Genomic DNA, 25,577 nt, shown 5'->3' on the forward strand with positions numbered 1-25,577 from the left:
ACCAACTGAGTGTCGAATCGCAAAAGTCATCAAACCTTACATGTCTAAGTATATCTAAACATTAAAGGAACGGTAACTACAATAACAGTTAAACCATAGGAATTAAACATGGCAAATATCATAGGGCTAACGAACTACCAAGGAGAGCGGCGACGTGGTGTGAGTGGTGGGTAGGAGGGAGAAGAGAAGAGATGGAAGAAAGGAAGAAGAGGAGATTAATGGGGAGAGATAAGGCTCCCCTCTGCCATCGTCGGGTATTTAAGGGCCTGTAAGATCTTTAGATATTGGCGTTTGACAACCATAGGGGATTTCCAACCCGTATATTTTTTAAAATCATCAAAGTCCCTGTTCTGGAAGTCATTGTTGGAGGCATTTACTGTCCGTATATCATGAGCCTGGGGAAATGATTCCGGATTAGTATGTTTAATGAAGTAGAGGATTTGTTGCCTGATACCGTGAATGGAAATAGTACCTCCTTGTTCCCTGATAACCAAGGGGCCAGACGAGCGGGTGGCAGTTCTAGCTAAAAAGGGGCTTGAGAGTGTGACTGTACACGGAGAAAAATCCTGGGGATGAAGAATAATCTTCCGAGAGGAGCACCTATTTTGCGGATCCTCATTTTTTAGCTAGGGAAGCTTTGTCTGGAAAAGGAGTACTTCGGCTGAAGGGAGGAAATCTATGTTTTCCGGGTTTCGTGAGAGCTGCTAGTTCTGATGTTCCATCACCTGAGGCCATAGCCGTTAGAAATAAAGTCTTCCTAAGAAGAGTGATATAAGAGCAGGATTCATTGTCCGTGTCCATCGCAAGTTTGAGAACACCGTTCAGAGACCAAGAGTCCTTTTGTGGCCGAACCGAAGGTCGAAGCCTAGCACATGTTTTTGGGGTTGATGAGAAATAGGAATCAGCTAGGTTAATGTTGAACCCTACAAGGTAGATCTTCTTCAAAGCTGACTTGATGGTGGTTAAAGTGCTAACTGTTAGGCCTTTGTCAAATAGGAACCTCAAGAAAGAGATGGCTAAATGCGGGGACATACGAGTATGGTCTGCACTCTTAGGGGACCTACTAGTTGTTAACGGCCGAATCATATTGGCGAATTGTCGAGTCCCTTTTTTGTCCCATTCGATGAAGAGATCGTTTCCGGTTCAATGTTCGCATCTCTACGAGCTGCCAACTTCCTGTAGTCCACAAAGTTAGAGTTTTGGCTATCTTTGAGTAATCTGACACAGTGAGTTTGGATACTCGGGTCAGTTTGAGGAACGGGATCCGGATGGGACTGAGTTTCAACTCGAGGAGGAGAGGAAACCAACTGTTCTTGGCCAGTGAGGTGGTACTAAAGCCACTGCGCCCCGGAAGGAGCGTAGTTTGTGTAAAAGTTTTTAGAAGATTCCCTGGGGGAGATAGGGAAATCTTCTTCTAATGGTTCCAATCCCGGGGTAATGCGTCCATGGCATAAGCCCGAGGGTCCAGGGTTGGGGTCACATAACAAGGAAGTTAGTGATTCATCTGAGTTGCGAATAGATCTACCTGGAGGCCTGGAACGAGCCTGAGTATCCACCGGAATGAAATTATGTCTAGAGACCATTCTGACTCCAGTGGATCCGTCCTGGATAGTGAGTCCGCTCTCACATTCTGGCCTCCCGCTAGGTGAGGTGCTGACAGGAACCAGTTCTCTTCTGTTGCCCAGTCGAAGATAGTGACCAGGATCTGATTCAGGTTGGGTGACTTGGATCCTCCCCTGTTGACGTAGTGTACTGCGTCTGTGCTGTCTGACACTACTCTGATGTGGGTCGACCTCGGAGGAGAGTCTCTCTTCAGGGTCAAGAACACTGCCATGGCTTTGAGAACAATGATATGGGACTGTTTCATGGAGAGTGACCAAGAACCTGAAACATCTGATGTTCGGAGTAATCCCCCCCATCCACTTAGAGACGCGGCTGTATGGAATGTCACTTGTGGAGGTGGGAATTGTAGAGGAACCGATTTGGAGAGGTCCTTCGGTTCGGACCATGGGCGTAGTCTCATTTTCAAGACAGAGGGGACCTTCGAGACCATGTCTCTTATAGGTACTGTAGCTCTCTTTCTCCAAACTCAATTGATGTCTTTGAGTTTGGCTTTTATTAGATCTGTTACTGAAGTGAATTGGAAAAGTCCGAGGATACTTTCTAAGGCTCTTCAGACACCTGTTTGTGTTTGAGAAAATTTTTTTTTGATCTTGGAAACTATTCCTCTTACCTTTTGGAAGGGAGAGACAACGTGTGCTTCGAAAGGTCCCACTGAATGGCTAACCATTCTAAGCGGACTGATGGTTGCAGGCGAGATTTTTTGGAGATTGACCCGAAATCACAGGTTGTCGAGAAATTGAAATAATTCCTTCGTAGCTCTGTTGCCTTCTATGACCGGCCGGGCCCAAATGAGCCAACCGGCCAGATAAGCAATGATCTGTATTTCTTGGTTCCTGAGTTGTTCTAACACTCTCTCTCCCAGTTTCGTGAATATCCTGGGATCAATGTTGAGGCCAAAGGGCATGTCTTGAACACAAAGGCTTTCCTGCTTAGGCGGAAACCCAGATAAGAAGAGAAGTTTCGAGCTAAAGGCGCAAGATAATAGTCGTCGGTAAGATCGACAGAGGTGGTGACGGTCCTACAGGGAAGTAAGGTCCGTACCTGAGAGATAGTCAACATCCGGAACTTGTCGCAGAGAATGTAAGAGTTTAGCTTGACAAGTCCAGGTCCACTCTCAATGCCGCCAAGCCTTTTCGGAATTGTGAACAGGTGGCTTTGGAACTTCAGTGATCGATCCCGTTTGATTGCTTCTTCTTGAGTAACCCTGTGGTGTACTCTTCCAGGATGGGAGTGGATTTCTGGGAGAAGGTCACTGGTGGAGGAGGAGGACCTTGTGGCCATTTTCACCTCAAACCTTTAGAGATTATGCTATGAGCCCACAGACCTTAGGTCCAATGGTCTCAAAAGTGGTAAAGTCTACCCCCTACCGGGACCACCGCGTTGTGAGGGGGTGAATCTAGGTACTTTCCTTCTCCGAGCCCCCTTTTTTCTAGGTCCGTCTCGATGTCGAGACTGTCTTCTACTCCTGTAGCTTCCTCTCTGGTGTCCACGAGAGGAGCCTGAGGGTTCGGATCTAGGGCTGTATGCAGGTAAAACATCCCAACGGGGTTGGGCTGTGTACCTGGTGAATCAGTGAGGTAGACCACCTGATGAGGGGGATTTGGATGCATAGACGTCGAATCAGAGGGAGGCTGTGATGACGAGTGGGTAACCGACTATCGATTCCTGTCTGATAGAGGCCTCAGACAGAACGTATTTCCCACAACTAACCCGATCAGACCATCAAACGTGTAGGTCGAATTGGAAGGGCAGATCTTGGAATTATCGTACCCCCCAGACTGACAACATCCTGGTCCAGACAGATCGGGCCTGCCCTTTAGGAAATAATACTGTTACCTTCGGTACCTTGTCTAACCTAACCAAGGCAATCTCTTTCAATCGAACGAATCCGTTGAACGGGAATTCTAGTACCTGGGAGTAAATTCTAGGTCCCCCAGAGGGAGAACGTCTATGCCATCCAGATTTATGGTACCATCTATATATGGAACATGTAAGGCAAATCTCTATGCGTTGTTTTTATCGAAGGAGGTTACTTCGATATGCCTGGGGCTGTAGGGGGAAACTTCTGAGTTCCTGAACGGATCCGACTCACTACCATACTTTTGAGCTCCGTCATAGCCCCTTGGTTTTCCCTAGAATGTGTTGCTTTTAGCAGTCACGGTTTATGCAGGGTAACATGAACATCAGGATCCATTAAGGGTCCTAGGTCGGTGACATAGGTAATTGCAAAGCTGAAGGCTCAAAATTCATCCCCACCTACCTGCCCGTCCATGGGGTCGTCGTCCAACCTTAGAGAGGACACTCTGAGGAGATAGGGACCTCTAGATGGAGCATTTCTTCCCAACCTTGATAACCAAGGGCGGAGAGCCTCTCTTGCAGGCCAGAGAGATTCATCATCATCCTGACGGGAACCATGTAGGCGAACCTTCTGTAAAAGAAAGGGGACATAAGTCTGGATGTTCCTTGAACTTTGGTTAGTGATCCTATTCACAGGCTGGGATCAGCTGTATAACTCATAAAAATCAATTTTAAAGAAAAATCATTTAATGTACTATCTTTTGTGGTATAGTTCGACACTTGTATTCATGAAATGTGACACTGTTGGCGCATCCGCCACAGGTTGGCCACCCCTGACTCAGACGTTCAGAACCGGGTCTAACATTATTTACTGGCTATTAGTATTCTATTGATTCATCTGTTCACTGACCAGAGTTTCAAGGAACAGTAGATAGCCTCTCATGGCATGGTTAGTCTCGACCCGGCCCTTCATTAGAAGGGGCCAACGTTTGGTTCCCAGTACTGAGTGGAAACTTATTTCTATTTGAACACTATGTTGTATGGATATTTATTCATATTTAGGCATAGTTAGAATTGAATATGCATAAATATATGCATAATCAATTTATTTCTATTTGAACACGATGTTGTATGAATATTTATTTATATTTAGGTATAGTTAGAATTGAATATGCACAAATATAAGCACAATCAATTTATTTCTATTTGAACACTATGTTGTATGGATATTTATTCATATTTAGGCATAGTTAGAATTGAAAATGCATAAATATAGGCATAATCAATTTATTTCTATTTGAACACGATGTTGTATGGATATTTATCCATATTTATACATAGTTAGAATTAAATATATGCATAAATATAGGCATAGTTATGTTCATATATTTTTATTTGGACTTTCAAGAATAACTAATGAATATTACCAACGCAAATTCAAAGTGTCATTAAAGTAAGTACAGTTTACTTTGTATTCATGTTAAATCCTTTCCTTTACAGCAAAAACAAGAGATTGGCCACCCGTGGTCTGAGTGATCTCTGTCTGTACCAGAGCTCCGGTAACAATCCCCGGTACAAAGGTCCGTCATAGTGACAACGTGAACACCAGAGGAAAACTAATATTAACCTCAATGCTGATCGCCTGTACGATATCCGGTTAAGCCGGAGATTCGATGAAAAGGATCGTAATAACGATATTGTGATTATTCATGAAAAAGGGTTCATACCCTGATTCTGATCGTCTGATTGATCTCTGTTTGTAACGGAGAACCAGTGACAAAGGTCCGTCATCGTGAAAACGTGATCCTCAGCGGTACGATAACATTCTCTAATACTGAATGTTTGTGTTATCTCCAGTGAAGCCGGAGATTCGATGAAAAAGGGACCGTAATAATGAAACTGTGAAGTCTTCATCGGTATCACATTGTTAACTCCGGTTCTGGCCGTCTGCTTGATCTCTGTTTGTACCGGAGATCCGGTAGCAAAGGCCCGTCACCGTGATATCGTGACCGTTCCCGGTACGATAACATTAACCTCAATGAATGATTGTGTTATCTCCCGTGAAGCCGGCCGTAACGGTGTAATTATGATCAAACATGACAAAGGTTCGTGTGTAAAAGGCTTCAGCCGGAGTCCGAGTGCCGGATTTCACCGTTGCACTCCAAAAATCTGCTCCTGAACGTTAACTAGTTCTCACCCAATGAGTATCCATATAGCGGAGCATAACTCAAGGCGGAGCTAAGCATAACTCACGGAGCTAAGGGTGTCGGTATAAAACGACCCCAATTAATGACTCATACACTAACGTACCTATTAATAGTGTTAGCTATATTAACAGTAACCACATCAATAAAAACGTTTATAATATTAAACGTACTATCATCAACTCTGATACTAAGAGGAGGCCTGAATAACTCGTGATCGTATAAAAACGGAGAACGGGAAATTCACCTCTCTTACTCGAGCTAACAAAGAAAACGAGAGAAGGGATAACTCATATCTGTAGAACAGGGAACGAGCAGTCTCTGTTTTCGCTCTCAAGGTTACATAATAAAAAAAAACTAACATCACACAATAAAACAAGAACATTAATAAAATTGATTGCTTTTCTTAGTAATAACCAAGAACGAAGAATAACGACAACGTAACAAATAAACATGGATATAGTCTAAATCGAAGCCTCTGAGGCGAGTACAAACTAACAGACTAAATCGCTAAACTTTAATTCGCTATTCTTCGTAGGTCCAAATTGGACTTGCAAGCAAATAAATACCATAGTAAAAATTAATGATAACACTAAAAGGCCATAAAATGTAAGTGATATAACCTAGATGACAGAGTACCAGATGGGCAAAATTAACTAGAATATTTACCGAAGCGAACATAACCCAAAATGGCTGCCGATACCTCGGCCGGACAATCGCTTCCAAAACTAAAAACCACCATATTGGAAACAGAACAAATGCCCGGTACTGTCAAAAGCTGCCAAAACAAACTATGGTACTTAACATTGGTAAGGGTGAAGTATCAACGTCAGTCATGTTGAATTAACGACAATCACTTCGAAAAACACTGGGCAAAAATCTTATCAACTTTGCGGTCAAGTCCAAAACAGAAGGATGACCTGGTGAGCGCGAGTGGTAGGTGTCGGTAGGGTATCCCAACTGTATTCTCTAGGGCCTGTCACGGCCCTCCCCCTTTGATGAAGGGATTATCTAAATGGGAGACAGCCTGTGAATAGTGTTTTACAAACGCCCTTTTTAGATATACGACACCAACAAGGTGCTCGCGCGAGGGTTGTAACCTCTGCATTCCATGCTTTTAATTTTCTCTGGTATATTTGGAAGATTTATATCAGAAAAAGTACAAAGAAGGACTTTTTCGCCGGACGTCACAGGTCGACCCAGAAAAACCTTTAAGTAATTGATAAGTTGTACCAATAGTATGAACAGTATACAACCAACAGATAAGGTCAGAATATGAGGCAATGAAAACGACATCAGCCATCATAAACCGGACATCCTCTGGAAAAATGGGACTAACTGGCAAAGATGCAGAGAAAGCGGTGGCGTGGTTGTTCTTGGAGGACATCGAGAAGAAAGGGGGAAATATTTCGAACTCACTAGTCCTCAATAAGAATGCTGGTGTTGAGGCTAATGTTATAGTCTTCAGTCAAGATGAAAGTACAAGGTCAGTGAATTGCTAATCCTTATTAGATTGCCTGTGATATTTGAAAGGCAATATCTGGCTCACATCACAGTCTATCTTTATAGTTAGTTTGAAATAACTTAAAGAGTGTTGAAGAAGAAAAAACCAATTAGGGGGTTTGTAGAAGTTTGATGGATGGTAGTACGTATGCTGTGGTGAGATGGGCCAGGGTATGGTCTGAACCCTGTACATGATTATTCAAGGCTGAAGAGAGGCACTGGAGCCAAGTGAGCTATTAAGATGGGTAGTTCAATGTAGTGATGGGGATTGAAAGCAGTTTTTTTTTTTCAAACAATTGGAATCATTATTACTGTACAGATGATACCTGCAGTGTATAAAATTTTACACAGTAGTTTTGACCAGAGTAAACTTTGGATACTATCAAATACAAATTGAAATAAAGTATGGTGTCATGAAGACACTGTTGTCTGAGCCTTTAAATTGAGTTCAGTGTTACATATAGGCAGATGGCAAAGCTGAGATCGAGTGAGTGGCAAGTGGATGTTTGCACCAACAAAACCTTGTGATTGGCCATACTAGCAGGGTACAAGGCATATGGTTAAAGACAACTGCTAAGTTGACATTCATGTGTGGATGTCCAATAAAATCTTGATAACATTTTTATTGGCAAATATATGCTATCCTGTAACAATGAGGTTCTTATCTATCCCATTATGAAGGGCAAGGGCATCAGCTGTATGTAGAAAGCAGACATCCGATGTTCCTGCTTAATGTCTTTGGAAAGATTGACAGCAACAAATTACTATGAGATAAATCAATACTTGGATTTCGAAAGACCAGAGGAACGTAAATGAAACTAAAAATTACGTATTCTACGATTATGATCAGTCAAATTAATCACTTCCATGGGTATATAAAACTCAGCACAGACACACCCAGCACCCATTTTTGAGACTATGCCCATGAAAGGGTGACGAAAACTAGGACAAGGGTGTCTTAAAACACACCACATATTGCTGCAGTGGCTACTAAAGGAGTGGTTGTAGTCCAGCCAAAGAGCTGGCATGCTGACTGGAGTGATGACCGAGTTGGTGGATGGGGAGAGGCTCCTACATTTAGGGGTCATTTCTTTAGATGTCGATGTCCTTATATGGGGAGAGTGCATGGAACTAAAGCCAACTGAAATGTGCTACTGGTGTGATGAGATAATAGACATATCGCTATGATGCACCAGGGGAAAATGACCATAAGAAGACTTGTGTACCTTTAGCCACCCTTTCAGATAAGTAAAGACGCTTCCTAGCTCTCTACCACTAGTTGAGGTTGAGGCTGAGGGAAGAGAAGTGGGGGGCATTGGAAGGCAGGGAGGTTAGTTACAGGGATGCAAGTGAGGTAGACTCGAGGGTGCATGGGAAGCTAGTGTGAGTGAATGCCATTGTAGCAGACAGCATCATCGCTGGAGTGGAAGTTGTGATGGGGATGGATGTGATTGACCAATTGGGGCTGTAACCATACGTGAGGATGGAGTGAGGTTTGTATGGGCTATGTGTGCGATTAATTTAAAAAGAAAATGCATGGATGGCAGGCATTAACCTGTCCTTTTAACAATCAAAGAACTGGATATCCGTGCTGAATTACATGGACAGCATTGGATGGTACAGTACTTCCTCAAATAAAGAGAGCTGCTATGAACATCCACTGGAAGGAGGCATGAAAGAGAAATGTGATAGGCTGATTGATCGATGGATGGATTCCAGATGGGATACAGGAGTCATGGGGAAAGGAATAAAAAAGTGAATAATAATGTGGTGTCATACTAGTAATAATGTCATGGATGTGTGTGTGTGGGGAAACCCCACAGTGGAGATAGATGACGAAGGCCACTGCCATTGTTGACTTGAAGTGAGCCTACCTGTAGCTCCATATATCCAAAAAGCTGAGAAAACATCAGATGATGAAGTACAAGGGTAAAGCTTATTGTCTAACAATGTCTGGACCCTGCACCACCTACTATGGCAGTAGTCCTTGAGATGGTCCTGGCAAAGAAAAGTGAAGTCAGATACCAACTCCAACATTGAGGATATTCCGGTTGACAAAACTTGGTGACAGCGGAAATAGTAACGAAACATCTAGGGAGTTTTAGGCTAACCGCAAAACCACCATAGCCCTTGAACCGCAGAGCAGCTCTGGGACAGAGGTTGAATAAGGACAATGCAGGGAGATTTGTCTGACAATGGAATGAAGTTCTGGAAGTTCATGACAGCCTAGGCAGTAGGGAGTTGTTCCCAGTATGGGTTAGGTTGGTAGGTTATTGCCACATTGCTTGATGGCTTAGAACAGAATGTTGCTACATAAAAGGAGCCGAGGGAATGAAATGGGAGGATAGGATTGGGGAGAAGTCAATGGCAATGATCAGTGAAGTATGGGGAGGGCCAAGAATGAGGATTCAGTAAAAGGGATGCGATATGTGCCAAATAGGGAAACGGGGGTAGTGTGGTGTGATGCTGTTAGTTTGGTGACAGCAGTAACAATGGAAGTACAGTAGAGTATATTTGAGGAAAAGGAATCATTGCAATCATACCTACATGGCAGAGTTGGATGTGGTGCAGAAGGTCATTAACCTAACGTTGAAATTGGGATTGTGCAACTTTGAGCTTTGAATGGACTCGGCCACAACGCTCAGTTGGTGAAAGGCTATGTACAACAGGGGCTTCAAAAGGTATCAAAGCCTTGATTGAGAATCTTTGAAGAATTAACTAAGAAATTCCATTTGAAATTATGTCTCATTTGTACTCTCAGAAAATAACAAGGCAAATGCACTAACCAAGTTAAAGAGGGCATGGTTGGAGGAGCCTGAGGAGTCTGCAGACAAAAAAGCTAGGGTGTGTTGTACTGCAGAACAGGGTCTCCTGGAGATGTATTAGATGCACCATATGGGACCATCTTCCTAACAAAAATATCTACTCTGGCATCACGTGTGAAGCTGTACGGAAACTGGTCAGAGGCTGTGATAGATGTGGAGAGATTTGGGTAGAAACAACTTAAACGAGACTGGCTGTGGATTTAACAAATTACTGGTGAAGTTTGTATTTCACCATGATTTATTGTGGGCAAAGCAGAGTGGCAATCTGGAGAGAGCTGCAGTTGGGGACAGCATTTGAAACTGGTGGTATAATAGATGGACTGTTACTAGAAAGGAAGCCAGAAGATGAAGTGTTGGTGGAAAACATTGCCCCTCTCTGAAACTCTCAAGGTGGAATGATTGAGAATCACAACAGGAAAATCATGCCCATACCTGAGAGAGAGGATACCATTCAAATGGAGGCATTATTCAGTAAAACATGTCGCCAAGATCAAGACAGGATGATAGATCCATGCCTTAAGGGGCAAAGGATGACACAAGCAAAGCAGGGCATGAAGAGGGGGAAGGGGTAGCAAGTGGATTGTACAGGGAGTGACAGTAGCCTGCTTCGGTGAATGACAGATGGACAGCAATGCTGAGGAATGTCATTGGTAATCGAGTAGTTACCAATGTTAACTGGTGTATGATTGTTGTGGGTATGTTTATGAGAATGTAACATGATCATGAGATCAGAGGGGCATGTGGTCTGACCCAAGGGAGAGCCAATGTCAAGAGTGAACTATGTGGGGGAGATGTTGACGAAAATTAGGAAAGGAACAGCAAAGTGGCCTTCTTGTTGAGTAACCCGCAACCTAGGAAGACGTGTATAGATTTGAGTAAAGGAGCACGAGTTCAAGTGTGTAGGAATATGTTTAGAGTAGTGAAGTAGTAGCTGGAGGGTGTGATGCAAGTGGTTGAGAGTGTGTGGATAAGGAACAGAGCGCTAGTTAGGCAGTAAATTTAATGGATTACCGGCAAGTCATCCCGACTTGGATCAAGTTCCTGCTTCAATACTTGGATTGCCACGTGATTTATGACCCAACACCATGTAGCTGAGGAGGAAAGAGCCAAAGCTCATCTCTGTGATCAGTGTTTGTGCCGGGTAAAGCACTTGCAAGCAGTTAGTCGAAGACCAATTGTCTGCAAAAGCAAACACCATCTTACTGATATTTCTGAGCATTAGGCATCATTGATGGTAAAATTGAAGCTACATTTAAATTTCTAATAGTGATACTATTTCAACCAGTAGTGAGTACTGTATAAAAGTTCTCGGCTTCATCACCAAAGTTGGCCGGTACAAAATTAAAAAAGGTGGTAAACCCATGAACATGCTTCCTGGCATTTTTTACCATCTTGACACCATGAATTCCACTTATAAATACTACATATGTGTGCGTAAAATTGAAGTTATGCATGCTCACTTAGGCAGTATTATGTATTAAATGTATATTGTAACATCAATTAAGCTACAAATACAGGTGGATACGTGAAAACTTTGTCAAGATAATTTGCAGAGATGCCAGAAACGCTCATATGACAACAAAAACTTGAAATGCTCAGTAAAACAGAAAGCTTGATGTTGAAAATAATCACATTATGTTTCAGATTGCCTTGCGAAAGCAGTTTTGAGTATACAATTCAATGTGACAGCGGATTTGGACCCTATGTTCGAAGGCTCCTACGGGATATGTGTTTGGATAAAGGACTTCATGTCACCTTTGAGACCTTAACAAGTGAACTGGCATGTCTTCTACTTGTAGGCCCTTTGAGGTAGAGGTTAAACTCTTAAGGACATTTTGTTCAGAACTTTTACATATCCCTACAATATCAGTACAATTTGAAAGGACTTTTTAATTCAGTGTCTATAATATTTCATTCCATTTCTTAAACTATCTCAACATATCAAAAGAAGTTATACCTGTAACTATCAACTGTAGGTTAAAATGTAAAAATTTCAAAGAGGCCCCACTTGAATAATTTCTACTGAAATAATGAAAAAAAATTATAATATTAATGACTAAATTTCCAAATTTAATGATAATGATTACTAAGGTTGTCTTTAGGACCCAAGTGCTCAACACTCATCTCCAATCCATTTCATTATTATAATTTACTCCTAAGTCTTAGGGTTCTGGAATCAGCAAGAATAACTGGAGGAAATATTCCTGTGAATACCCACTGCCTTTGTAAACTAGACGACACAGTCTTCAGAGTCTGCAGGTATGGTCCTGAAACGTGGGAACTACATGTACCAGTAGAGGATCTCGTTAGCCTCTATGAAGTCCTCATAACTGAAGGAACACCAATAGGATTGCGTAATGCAGGATACAGAGCATTCAATGTCCTTCAGTTAGAGAGAGGTGAAGCTCTGATTATTTCTCGGCAGACTTTCAAATCATTATGCTGCACTGTAACAATGTCTATAAAGTAAATTTTCCATTCTAACCAGCTATAAAGTGCTATATTCATAATTCTTATTTCATTACTATTATTATTTACATCTTTACATTTATCAAAAATTAGTTCTGATATTTTGTCAAAAAAAAAATCAAATTACCCTAAAAAAATTTTGGTCTTCACCAAAAATACTGGGCACTGTCTGACAAAAACATCGTTACCAGATCACAGTGAATGGCAGGAATGAGCAACGATGATGTCAGAAACATAAAAACTAAATGCATGGATCTGGCAACAAACAGTACTATCAGATCTTGCTTAGCCCCATGGTCTCTACTTGTTCACCATGCAAAGACTGCAGGCAAAGTTGAAAACCTACACACAGATACTTAGAAATTTTGAGGTCAAAGTTTGTTAGTTATTCTAGTCCAGTGCAGTCAGATACCATATCGTTGTCATGGTGAGCAGCAACATCAAAATGAAAATAGAAAGAAAGAAAAAAAGACACCACTGCATTATATTGGCAACACTTTAAAGGATTTTACATAAACAGCAAGAATAGACCCGAATACATTTGGAATCTTTTTAGAGAAGGTACAACCATTTACTGAACAGATAAACCATAAAGATAAAATTTTTGTGGTACAAAACCAAAATCAACCTCCAGTTTAACATTTCTTTTGGAATGGCGTGCCTGCTAGTGTTGTAATTCCTTGCCCAAACTACAAACTCTCTAACTCGGGAGCGAGGTTGTTTGCTTGTCGCGTTCTCACTTCTAATATCATCCATGCTCATTACTGCTCGGCGTTGTTTTATAGTAACTATGTTTGCCTGAAGGACACTGCCCAGTTGTATAGATGCACCCTTAAACTAGACACATTTCATATACCTTTGACGTTTAAATTCCTTACCATGTGCATTTAGCCTTCACATGTATTAAATTTTTGCTAAATGACTAACAAAAATCAAGAAAAACAAGATTAATCCGTAAAACCTTCTCTACATCATTCTCAGGCATTCCCAGCTGGCAGAAGGACATGAGGGCTAATGATTCGCCTTTAGAAGCTGGGATCTGGTCACCAGAAGACCTCAAATCAGATAGAGACTTCTTGGGTAAAATAGCACTGATGCAGCAGGCTGCCAATGGAATTACAAAATCACGGCTAATCCTGGAAGCACCAAAGTAAGTATTTGGCTTTGATTATATTTACAAGCATTGTAGATCAAGCCTTCGAATACCTAAAAGACTACTTAATTGGTAGAAATTACTGTGTACAAATTGGAAACTCTTATTCATCATATGAACCCTTAAACAGAGGGATACCCCAGGGGAGTATACTTGGCCTAATCTTATTCTGCATCTATACTATTGGTCTATTGAAAATACTACAAAGGCATGGCGTGAAGTTTAAACTATTTGCAGATGACACACAAACACAATTGTACTTCTCCATAAATGATATACATGACACTACTGAAACTCTAAACCGAATCCTTGATAGTGTTAGAGAATGGATGACATTTAAACAACTAAAACTAAATGAGAACAAAACTGAATTCATGGTGGTGGGAAAGGGAAACAGCATGAGAAACCTAGGTGATCTTCAAATGAACATAAATAATGACTCTTTGCCGATATCTAGTAAAGTTCGAGAGCCAGGTGTATTTCTTGACTGTAACTTGTCTCTCAATTCCCAAATAAATAATGTAATAAAAACTGCTGGTTATCATCTAAGAAATATTGCGTTGATAAAAAAGTACCTGGACGAAAATTCTGTGAAGAAACTGTGTTATTACCAGGATTGATTACTGCAACTCTATCCACTACAATTTACCAAAAGTACGACTTAAGAAATTACAAAATATAAAAAACAGAGGAGCAAGACTGATAAAAGGTGTCCCACCTAAAGAAAGGATCACCCCTATACTAATCGATTTACACTGGCTACCGATTAAAGCGAGAATTGAATTTAAAATATGTACAATAACCCACCAAGTTATCAGAACCGGGCGTCCAAAATACTTCCAAGAGAATTGCTACATATTGCACAGCCAACAAATCGTGTCGACATGAGAATAGTTACAGATGGCTTTAAACTATTGGAACCTAAATATATGTCTACTGTAAGCTCCAGAGCCTTTAAATATGAGGCCCCGAGACTATATAATAAGTTCCCACGAAACATTCAAATGATTGAAGACACTAAGGCTTTCAAGCTTTCAAGAGGAAATTGAAGACTTTCATATTTCATGAGTCTTTTGACAGTGACGATTTAACAGTAAATGAAGGATACAAGACATGAAACGTTAAATACTCTGGACGAATAAGGTAAAACGACAGTGGAGGTCCTGTAGAGAGTGGGGTTCCCCTGCTGTATGGGACTGGAAAAGCAGCCATCAAAGTAAGTAAGTATATGTAGGCCATCATAAATCTGATTTTATTCTCTTGCTTGGGGGTACAGTCAGGCACACTATTCTATTTATTTTATTATTTCTTTCCCTTACAAGACTGATTTCCTAGTTGGGAGCCCTTGGGCTTATAACATCCTGCTTTATCAACTAGGGTTGCAGCTTAGCTAGTAATAATACTAATAGCCATGAGTCAAACTAGAAACAAATAAAAGATATGTTGCTAAAAATGCACTGATCCAAGGTTTTCAAGGTTATCAGATCAATGAATCCTACCTTTTCTCTTACCTAAAGCCCACTTCTTTTCAGCATGAGGTGGCTTCTATCTCCTTTCTATAGGCCACTGTCCCATTACACTCAAAATAGAACTTAAGAGTCTATATCAAATTGATAATTTTCTACACATTACTCCCCGTTTCCTAATGACAAGAATGTCAGATAATCTTAAGGTCAGTGATATGAATAATAGGATAAACCCCTTTCCCTAGCATATTTAAAGTTTGTGTACATATTCCAGTAGCCAGCCACTGCGGGGAAATGAAGGAATTGTGAGAGATGGTCACCTTGTTGGCATCATAAGAAGAGCAGATATGAGCTTTCACAAGGAAGCTCCTATTGCTGTGGGCTATGCCAGTCACCCACTTCTTTTAGCTGGGGTTGCACAAAAGGAAATGCAGGTTGGTACTAAACCCCTCAACATACTGTATACAGAAAACTGTGGAATATATTTCAAGTTTTTACATACAGAATGTTGCTAATGCTGGTATCTATGACACAGGTTTGTAGCTCAGTTTTTCTCAGTTATCATATGTCACAAGGCAGAGTTGTGGACCCCTTGGTGAGAAAAATGTCCCCTAATTGGTGGATAACCTATCTACAATTTTTCAATATTTAACTTAGCCGGTGATTATAATAGCTGCAACTCTGTTGCTCGACAGAAAAACTCTACGTAAAAATTCGCCAGCGATCGCTACACAGGTAGGGGGTGTACTCAACAGCGCCATCTGTCGTTCAGATACCCATTACTCATTGTAAACAAAGAACTCAATTTTCTCTCTGTCGGGCTACCGGCAAGACCTACTAATTCGCTGTTGCTAACTGGATTTGTTTTCACAACTATTTGGTGAAGTACACTATTCTAGTTTTGAGCTTTCGCTATGCAGGTGTTTTATCTTCATCTTAAAACTTGAACTCGTTTTGGATAGATTTAATTATGGTGACAAAGAGAGTATGGACTTTCTTTCACTTTTAAATGGCCGACCCTTCCCTTAGACGGAAGTGTGTTTAGGCTTTTAGTAATTATCTTATCACGTTATAGATTTTCCTCTATATATTTTATATCTCTCCGCCTTTATTAGGCCTCTTCGATTAACTTTCCATTTTTTATAAACATATAAAAATAATTTTAATGCTTTGTTTATATAGACCTTTCCTGAGAGTAGGCGGTCCTAACTTGGAAACCGAAGTTAATCAACGTTGAGCCCTTTATATCGTCTTTAGCTTTTAAAGAGCTAAGGATTTAAAACTTTTTAAATGTAATTTTTTATGAAAGAATTTCTTTGATAGTCTTCGTACTGTTTCAAAGATGAACTAACGTTTAAGTTTTTATGCTACGTAGTTGTTGACGTTCAGGACATTCAACATGCGCTCTATCGTTACGATAGAGAGAGAGTGTATCACGGTTTCACTTTGCAGTAAGAGTAAATCGATTCTGACGTTTTGTTCATTCTTTCTTAGCTTAAATGTTTTAAATTCTAATTTAAAGGAACTTTTTATTTGAAAAACCTTTCAGTTTTTTCCTTTAGTCAAATAACATGTTTTTTTGACGATATATAATTGAGCTCTTCTCTTAGGTGCGAAATCAAGAGAGAAAGAGAGAGAGAGATAGAGACGGAGGGAGAGAGAGGAGAGAAAACGTTCCGTTCAAGCGGGTAACGTTGTTCTCGTGTTACTCACGTCCCTAGTCGCTGTACGGGGAGGAAGGATAAAACGTTTTTAGGTTTTTATTCTCGTCCCCAGGCTATGTGCGGTGAGAGATTGAAAACGTAGTTATATGAACTAGTGTTTAGTCTCTTTCCCAGCCACTGATTTTTCTTTTTATCATTAAAATATGTTTTCTGTTTTTTGCTGGTATTATGAGCTTGCATTTTACGACTAATTTCGCAATTACTACCTTTTAATGAAGGGTAGAATTGCGTGTTTCAGGTAGAAATAAGTGCAAAACAGAAAATCGAAGTGATAAAGTGATATGCGCAAAGTGTTACAGTGTTGCGTCCGAGGCGCAAAGTGTTACAGTGTTGCGTCCGAGGGTTCGTCTGTTCGTGCCTGTCGTTCACCTAGTCCGGGACCTCTTACAAGCTCCCAAGCCCAGGGGAGAAGTAATGTCAAACGACTTATGGGTTCGAGAGGCCTTGACCAACGAACAGACGTTTTCCCTCTATGGTATCGGGGGTATCTTACCAAGATCTCCCCTACCATAAGACGAGAGAGACGTTGTTTCTCCTCGCCATCCGTAGGCTTTTCGCATAAGAAACCTGTCACAAGGTTTCGGAGCCCTTAAGCGAAAGTCAGTCCTTTCAGGACAGGTCCAGCGTCCTGGTTACAGCCATTAGGACAGCTCTGACCCTATGCAGTCATTGGATAACTGCTCTCCGCCTAACAAAAGCGTAACACAGACTCCGAGAGTCTTTTTTTGTAGGCAAAGTGTTGCGGTCACAGACGTTACCCTCGTCTATTACCACAACCATTTCCGTTGATCCTTAAGGGGTTGTATGGCAAAACATGCAGTATATGCTTGCCTCCCTTATGGAAGACTATTCTGCCGATTAGTCCGTTGAGTCTAGCCGTTTATCTCATCGATATCCTGGCTTTCAGCCAACCTAACGTTCCTTTGTGCTTACTGTTGACGTTGGCGTAGCTTAGTCACGTCAGTCAGGTTGTTTAGAACCACACTCGATGCGGTCTCGTGTGGTTTTTCAGCCGCATTTGGACGTTAGGCCACTGGCTGATGCTCCTGTTGACGTTCAAGACGTTCACTAACAATCGGAGTTGACTTGTTTTGACGCTGTGCGTCAACCTCCGCATTCTAGAGTTGTTTTGACTGCTCAGTCTAGGCAGTCAAAGCAGTCTCGAGTGGACGCAGTGCGTCCTCACGCACCTGTTGTGGTTGACAGTTCAGTTGTTGACAGTTCACAGACTGTCAAGCAGTTACATGACGTTGCGTTCTGGTCCGCTACTAATGCACCAGTAAGAGACTCAGCTTTTATCGGACAAGGTTCCTGTAGATGAGGAAGTTGCTGTTCTCCCTCCTACTGATATTCCCTTGAGGACTCTGTCAGATGGAGAGGAGCCTAAAGCTGCTTAGCCTCCTATGGACTTTAATTAAATCATGATGATTTTTTTAAGGATCTTCGTCCGGATCTTTTTGTAACTGCTGCTCCTCGTTCGCCTAAACGTCAGAGCTTACACTAGGCCTAGCTACTTCGAAGCCGTTGTTTTTAAGCTAGTGCTCTCTCGCTCTCCTAGAGCGTTACGTTGGCTAGGCGACTGGTTTTTCACCAGGAGGAGTTTGGGGGATACAGCCTTTGCTTTCCCTTCTTTTAAACTGGTTTATAGAGCGAGAGTCTGATATGACACGAGAGAAGTTCTCGGCTTGGGAGTTCATGCCTCTGCCCAGATAGACTTCTCAATTCTGGTAGACTCTCCCTGGCGCCTAGCCAGGAGACGCTCCAAGTTGTTTACAGGTCAACTTCACAGCTGTTGTCGAGCCTTTGAAGTTTTGCTGTACTATTATGTCACGCATAACAAGGCTTTCAGGGATGGTAAACGGTTCCGCCTCAGTCGCTAACCCCGTCTGTTGCCACACCTGCTCCCGTAGACCCTAAATGGGCTTTGCTGCAAGACATGCAGTCCAAGCTTGCGTCCTTGATAGAGGACTTAAATGCGGAGAAGAACCTTCTGGCCAACAACCTTCCAACCGGTCGGTTGTGCGCCCTGTTGACGCTGAGGTAACCTACTCGCGTCTGCCAGTTGAGGTGGTTACTCCACCGATGCGACCCAGTGTGGGTTGCCAGCCGCACGTTGACATTAAGCGACGCTCGGAGGTGGTTTTTGACGTTCAGGACGTTCAACAACCAGCAGAGGTGACTTGTTTTGACGCAGTGCGTCAACCTCAGCAACCCGGTAGGGTGTTGACTGTACAACCCAGACGGTCTAGACAGTCTCGGGTTAACGCTGTGCTTCCTCACGCACCCATGGTTGTTGACAGTTCACAGACTGTGCAGCAGTTCCATGATATTGCGTCCGGCTCCGTCACGCATCCACCAGTGCGACCGGATTCAGCGAGCCAGACGTTGCCCACTCCGTTGCCGTTTCCTCATCAGTTTCGGATGAGGAACCCTCTGATGAGGACGTTGCTGAACAACAAGACGATCAGCCCCCAGCCCTGCTATCCATCCAGAAGATGCTGAAGAAGGAACGCTGCTCAGTCAGGCAACTTGAATGTCATGGCAGATTGTCTCAGTCGGAAGGAACAAATAATTCCAACAGAATGGACCCTCCACAAGGATGTATGCAAGAGACTTTGGGCCACCTGGGGCCAGCCAACCATAGATCTCTTCGCAACCTCGATGACCAAGAGGCTCCCAATATTTTGCTCTCCAATCCCGGACCCAGCAGCAGTTCATATAGATGCCTTTCTCCTAGATTGGTCACATCTAGATCTATATGCATTCCCTCCGTTCAAGATTGTCAACAAGGTACTGCAGAAGTTCGCCTCTCACGAAGGGACAAGGTTGACGCTAGTTGCTCCCCTCTGGCCCGCGAGAGAATGATTCACCGAGGTACTTCGATGGCTAGTAGACGTTCCCAGAACACTTCCCCTAAGGGTGGACCTTCTACGTCAGCCACACGTAAAGAAGGTACACCAAGGCCTCCACGCTCTTCGTCTGACTGCCTTCAGACTATCGAAAGACTTTCGAGAGCTAGAGGCTTTTCGAAGGAGGCAGCCAGAGCGATTGCTAGAGCAAGGAGAACATCCACCCTTAGAGTCTACCAATCGAAGTGGGAAATCTTCCGAAACTGGTGCAAGTCAGTATCCGTATCCTCGACCAGTACCTCTGTAACTCAAATAGCTGACTTCCTCTTATATCTGAGGAAAAAACGATCTCTTTCAGCTCCCACTATCAAGGGTTACAGAAGCATGTTGGCATCAGTCTTCCGTCACAGAGGCTTAGATCTTTCCAACAATAAAGATCTACAGGACCTCCTTAAGTCTTTTGAGACCACGAAGGAGCGTCGTTTGGTTACACCTGGTTGGAATTTAGACGTGGTACTAAGATTCCTTATGTCAGACAGGTTCGAGCCGCTACAATCAGCCTCCCTGAAAGATCTCACCTTAAAGACTCTTTTCCTGGTATGCTTAGCCACAGCTAAAAGAGTCAGTGAGATTCATGCCTTCAGCAAGAACATCGGATTCTCATCTGAAACGGCTACATGTTCTCTACAACTTGGTTTTCTAGCCAAAAACGAGCTGCCTTCTCGACCTTGGCCAAAATCGTTCGATATTCCAAGCTTATCGTATGGTTGGAAATGAACTAGAAAGAGTCTTATGCCCTGTAAGAGCTCCTAAGTTCTATTTAAAACGAACTAAACCTTTACGAGGCCCGTCTGAAGCTTTATGGTGTTCAGTTAAGAAACCATCTTTGCCTATGTCAAAGAATGCTTTACCCTATTTTATCAGACTGTTAATACGAGAAGCTCATTCCCATCTGAATGAGGAAGACCAAGCTTTGCTGAAGGTAAGGACACACGAAGTTAGAGCTGTCGCAACTTCCGTGGCCTTTAAACAAAATAGATCTCTGCGAAGTATAATCGACGCAACCTATTGGAAAAGCAAGTCAGTGTTCGCGTCTTTTTATCTTAAGGATGTCCAGTCTCTTTACGAGAACTGCTACACTCTGGGACCATTCGTAGCAACGAGTGCAGTAGTGGGTGAGGGCTCAACCACTACAATTCCCTAATTCCATAACCTTTTTAATCTTTCTCTTGAAATGTTTTTATTGTTGTTTTTGGGTTGTCCGGAAGGCTAAGAAGCCTTTCGCATCCTAGTTGATTTGGCGGGTGGTCAAAGTCATTTCTTGAGAAGCGCTTAGATTAGAGGTTTTGATGAGGTCCTGTTGTATGGGTTGCAACCCTTGATACTTCAGCTCCTAGGGGTCGCTCAGCATCCTAAGAGGATCGCGAGGCTCCGTAAGGAAGACGTACTTAAAAAGGCAGAGTAATTGTTCAAGTCGACTTCCTTACCAGGTACCTATTTATTTTGTTTAGTTATTTTGATAACTTCTAAAATGAAATAAAAATTCTTAGCTCATATGATGTAAACATATTTTGCTGGTCTCTACCCACCCCCCTGGGTGTGAATCAGCTATTATAATCACCGGCTAAGTTAAATATTGAAAAATGTTATTTTGATAATAAAATTAATTTTTGAATATACTTACCCGGTGATTATAAATTAAAGGACCCTCCCTTCCTCCCCAATAGACACACAGTGGACCGAGGAGAAAATTGAGTTCTTTGTTTACAATGAGTAATGGGTATCTGAACGACAGATGGCGCTGTTGAGTACACCCCCTACCTGTGTAGCGATCGCAGGCGAATTTTTACGTAGAGTTTTTCTGTCGAGCAACAGAGTTGCAGCTATTATAATCACCGGGTAAGTATATTAAAAAATTTATTTTATTATCAAAATAACATATCTAGTAGCATAGAGCTTAATAGTCTGTTGCAGCTGAAGAGTAAACAGTAAGTAATTCTACTTCTAAGTAGCTAGCAATTTGACCAAGCAAAAAGGTGGTGGTGGCATTTCAACTGATTATAATTATGTAGGCACTATTCCTTTATGATTCTGAGAGACCCGAAGGTTTTGAAGAGCACTTTATGTCTTTGTCGAAAAGGAATTCATATCGAAAACCCCTAAAACAATACTCATCTTACTTATCATAGAAAATGTTTCTATCTCTTCCACCTGTAATCCAACATGTAATTATAAAAATTATAAAGCGAACAAAGCCGTTGTTGAAAAATGTGATTCCTACTGATACCTATGGGGTATATCGTCACTACTACTGCATAAAACCCCATACAAAGTTTACCCACCATAAACGTTTGTGGAACTAAGTCTTTATACAGACTGGTTGCGCTTGTGCGAATGACCACGATATTTAATTAAATGGTGTTGGTAAATTGTTAACCACTGCACTAATTGCAGCTACCATTTGGGACTATCTATACAAAAATGCTTGAAAGTGATTTCTGAAATATACCCTAGTACCTCCAGTAATGTGCATTAAAATTATGATCGACCAAGAAATTATTATAGCTGAACTTCATGCACGCACACTGACCTTCGAGAGGTCATACAGTATATGACGTAGGTCACTTCCCTCGACCAGAGTAAGGTAGTAATTTGAGTGAAACCAACATTTAAATGTGGGCTGGGTTATAGAAGAAAGTCTGGGATAGATAAGTTTTCAATTATCCATTTGCTTTCCCAATTCATCATTTGATGTTTTCTTTCTAAGGGCTCTAGCTTGAAGACTAATAGTATTACAAATAGGGTTAGATGGTCTTAATATAATATGAACCGTAATAATTACTCTTTTCATGACTAACATTACTGTACTTTTACCTTGATAACAACCTCTAACATCAAGCTATTTATTTTCAGGAAGTTGACTGGGAAATTGAAAGTCAAGGAAAAAGATATCCAGCTAAACTCTACCATCCTTAGGATCCAAAAAAAGAATTTGGCTTTCCTTTTACAGAAAATCAGTAATACCTGTATACAAGACAAACATGAAATTAAGAATTTTTGCCACATTATGTCAGTCAGTATCTGGGGCTACCATTATATCAAAATGACTGACAAGCTCAGCCTTCTGTGGTGTCACTCATGAAATCAGCCTTGGAAAAAAAAAAAAAAAAAAAAAAAAAAAAAAAAAAAAAAAAAAAAAAAAACTTATTGCATGTGATCGTGATCCAGGAAGCCTAATCCAAAGGAAGCCGAGACCTACTTCCTGACTGACAACCTGGTTTCAAAGGCCCTCTCAAGAATTTCTCTTGCTGGAATGCATAACAATATTTGGGTCATAAGGCAAGGCACTAGGCCAAGTAAGGCCATTCAGCACCAAAATATCTCTTGCTGTCCAGGCAGCCATCTTTGTCATAACACAGAAGCCTTTTCTCTTCAAAGAATGCTCTCTCTTTAATCAGGCTTATGGATACATGCAGTAAAAGGAAGATTCAAATCTTTTACACTCAAGAACATATAAGCTAACTTCTTGAAATTGTGCTGCTTGCAATCCTTCAGGATCACTCATCATATATTAACATGTACACAATACACAAAAAATTCTCAATTGTTACAAATTCTTTCCAATTGTACTCTCAATTCTCATCCAATGAGAACCCCTCAAAACCCTGGATTGATGCCTTCCAGTAAACACAGCTATGCTCATGTAGGAAGTCTCTCATCCATCCCTTCATTGATAATTGTCATTCTGAGGAGTTGCCTCTACCTAGCAGGATGTGTCACTAATAACCCACTCACAGCCCTCCACACTTCTTCACTGTCATGAACTAATAGCTATTGATAATGAGAATAATTGGAGACTACTGTACAGTACTATGCCTAAATTGGAAACATGAGGTGCAATAAAAATCTTTCGTGATTATTTCTGTGTTCCTGATTTAATTCTAGGTTCATGTTTGGAGCAAAATAAAAAGTTTATGCAATATAGATGGAATGGAACATGGTACAGTACCAAATGTAAACACCAAGAGCTGGAAATCAAGGGGTCATTCCAAGCTTCAATGAATTTTTTATGAAGGGATGGATGGGCTACAATCACTTGGAATATAGACCTATAATAATAAATGATGAATAATGATTGATAAATAATATAACTTATGATTATCATAACCCTTTCATATAGCTAGACCCAATTTGCTTGAAAGGAAGATGCACTAATAAGTAATGTGTGATATAGCAACTCAATAGGAAGTATTAGTGTTGACCAGGTGGAACCAAAGGCTAGTTGTTATTGAAATAACAATACAAGAGTGAAAATGACATGAAATAGGTTAGAATTTGTCTTTGCCCAAATATTTATTGGACTTTTAGATTTAACAAAAGAAGCCAAAGATGTCAAGAGCTTAAGAAGCTCATTACTATCAAAACCCAAAGCCGTATTAATGGCTGGCACAGTATTTTCATCTTCTTTCCCAATACATTCAACTAGCCTGGTCTTCTCTGGATTTTCACCTGAACTAAAAGTTAGTTTTCTTTTACGTTTAGAACTTTAAATTTGTTTGGCAACCATTTAAACATTTGACGTACAAAGAGAAAAAGGATCATGATTGCCAAGAAGTAACTCCTTTGACTAATTTACACAGTGACTAATTACACACTAATTGCTGATAAACGCAAGAGAAGAAATCCCAAATAACCACCAATAGCCCAAAAAAACACTTTAATTGGTCCCACTCTAGAGGACAGTAACTCATCGGCTTATAAAATGCAGCACGGCGAGAAGACTAAAAGACAAAGGCAGAAGCGGCCTACAAAAGCTGAGGTTATTGCCATTAGTCACTAGATTATTTCAATTCTGGGCTAGAGGCTTGAGCCTACTGAAGGGTAGAAACAGGAACTTTTTAGTTTTGGGGGAAAACATACAGCAAGCTTTGATAAGGAAGCAATATAAACATCACAGGAGATTCATAGAAACAATTACACAATTTATAGTTAACCTTACAAATATAATTCATATGACTTCAATAATACCCTAACAATAGAGAAAACATTACTATGCAATATTTCCACAGTAATCTTCAATGCAGGTTTAAATAATGCAAAAAATATTTTCATAATAAAATAAATTTTTGAACATACTTACCCGCTGGTTATATAACAGAAGAATAAAGCTATTGTTATATAACCAGCGGGTAAGTTTAAATGTTTAAAAATAATAAATCATAACGTAGCATTAAATAGTAATTGATGACCTTGCACAAGTTGCGTCTAATAAACAATTGCTGATCTTACACCCACCCTTAAATAACAGAGGGAGATGATGGCGTAGGAAACTACAAAAATAAATTGGCTGACATTACATGAAACCTACAAGAAAAAATAGCTGATCTTACGCAGAAAACTACTAGAGAATTACTGACAATGCACAAAAAACTTCAATAAAGAATTGCTGGCTTTACACAGGAAACAAGAAAAAATTTATGACCTTACACAAACAACTACAAAGAAAGAATAAGACTAAATTACTCCTGGTACTTCCTAGGACATCACAGTAGAATAGTGTTTTGCTCAGATGGCTCAAAAGTTAAACCATCTGTTTATGTTACTCATAAAATTAAAAAAACTATAATAATAACAAAATAGAAGACAGCTCACAAACCACAGAACACTACAAACTGAGGTCGAGTACTGATACTAACTAGAACATCCCTGAAGAAATCATGCAGACTTTAGTAACCTTCTTTTAACTGCATTCAACGATTACTATAAAGAATTGCTGGATGACAGCTCCGGCAGTAATTTCTAATCTTTGCTATGAGTTTTTATGAAGAACTTAGCCTGCAAAAGGCACACATGGCACTGAATACTACCCTTGAGAAGGCTGACTGATACTGTTACAAAATACACTAGACTGGGTGTTGGCAGAAATATCTTATGCAAATTAATATAAGGAGTACAGACCGCTCT

General features: G+C 41.0%; 1 protein-coding gene across 2 annotated transcripts in view; it reads left to right on the forward strand.

The window, feature by feature from the left end:
• The window catches only part of LOC137620623 (sarcosine dehydrogenase, mitochondrial-like), a 52,430-nt gene extending 29,670 nt beyond the window's left edge, over positions 1-22,760 (forward strand). The window contains exons 11-16 of one of the 2 annotated variants that reach the window (XM_068350918.1): positions 6,887-7,110; positions 11,597-11,761; positions 12,113-12,351; positions 13,403-13,571; positions 15,315-15,474; positions 22,527-22,760. In XM_068350918.1, coding sequence (XP_068207019.1) covers positions 6,887-7,110; positions 11,597-11,761; positions 12,113-12,351; positions 13,403-13,571; positions 15,315-15,474; positions 22,527-22,589 — 1,020 coding nt within the window. In that variant the 3' untranslated portion in view covers positions 22,590-22,760. The remainder of the gene's footprint in view (positions 1-6,886; positions 7,111-11,596; positions 11,762-12,112; positions 12,352-13,402; positions 13,572-15,314; positions 15,475-22,526) is intronic. The other variant, XM_068350919.1, reaches the window with a different exon arrangement.
• Positions 22,761-25,577: the final 2,817 nt, after the last annotated feature.

This window comes from Palaemon carinicauda, chromosome 27 (assembly GCF_036898095.1).
Source record: "Palaemon carinicauda isolate YSFRI2023 chromosome 27, ASM3689809v2, whole genome shotgun sequence".
Taxonomy (NCBI): domain Eukaryota; kingdom Metazoa; phylum Arthropoda; class Malacostraca; order Decapoda; family Palaemonidae; genus Palaemon; species Palaemon carinicauda.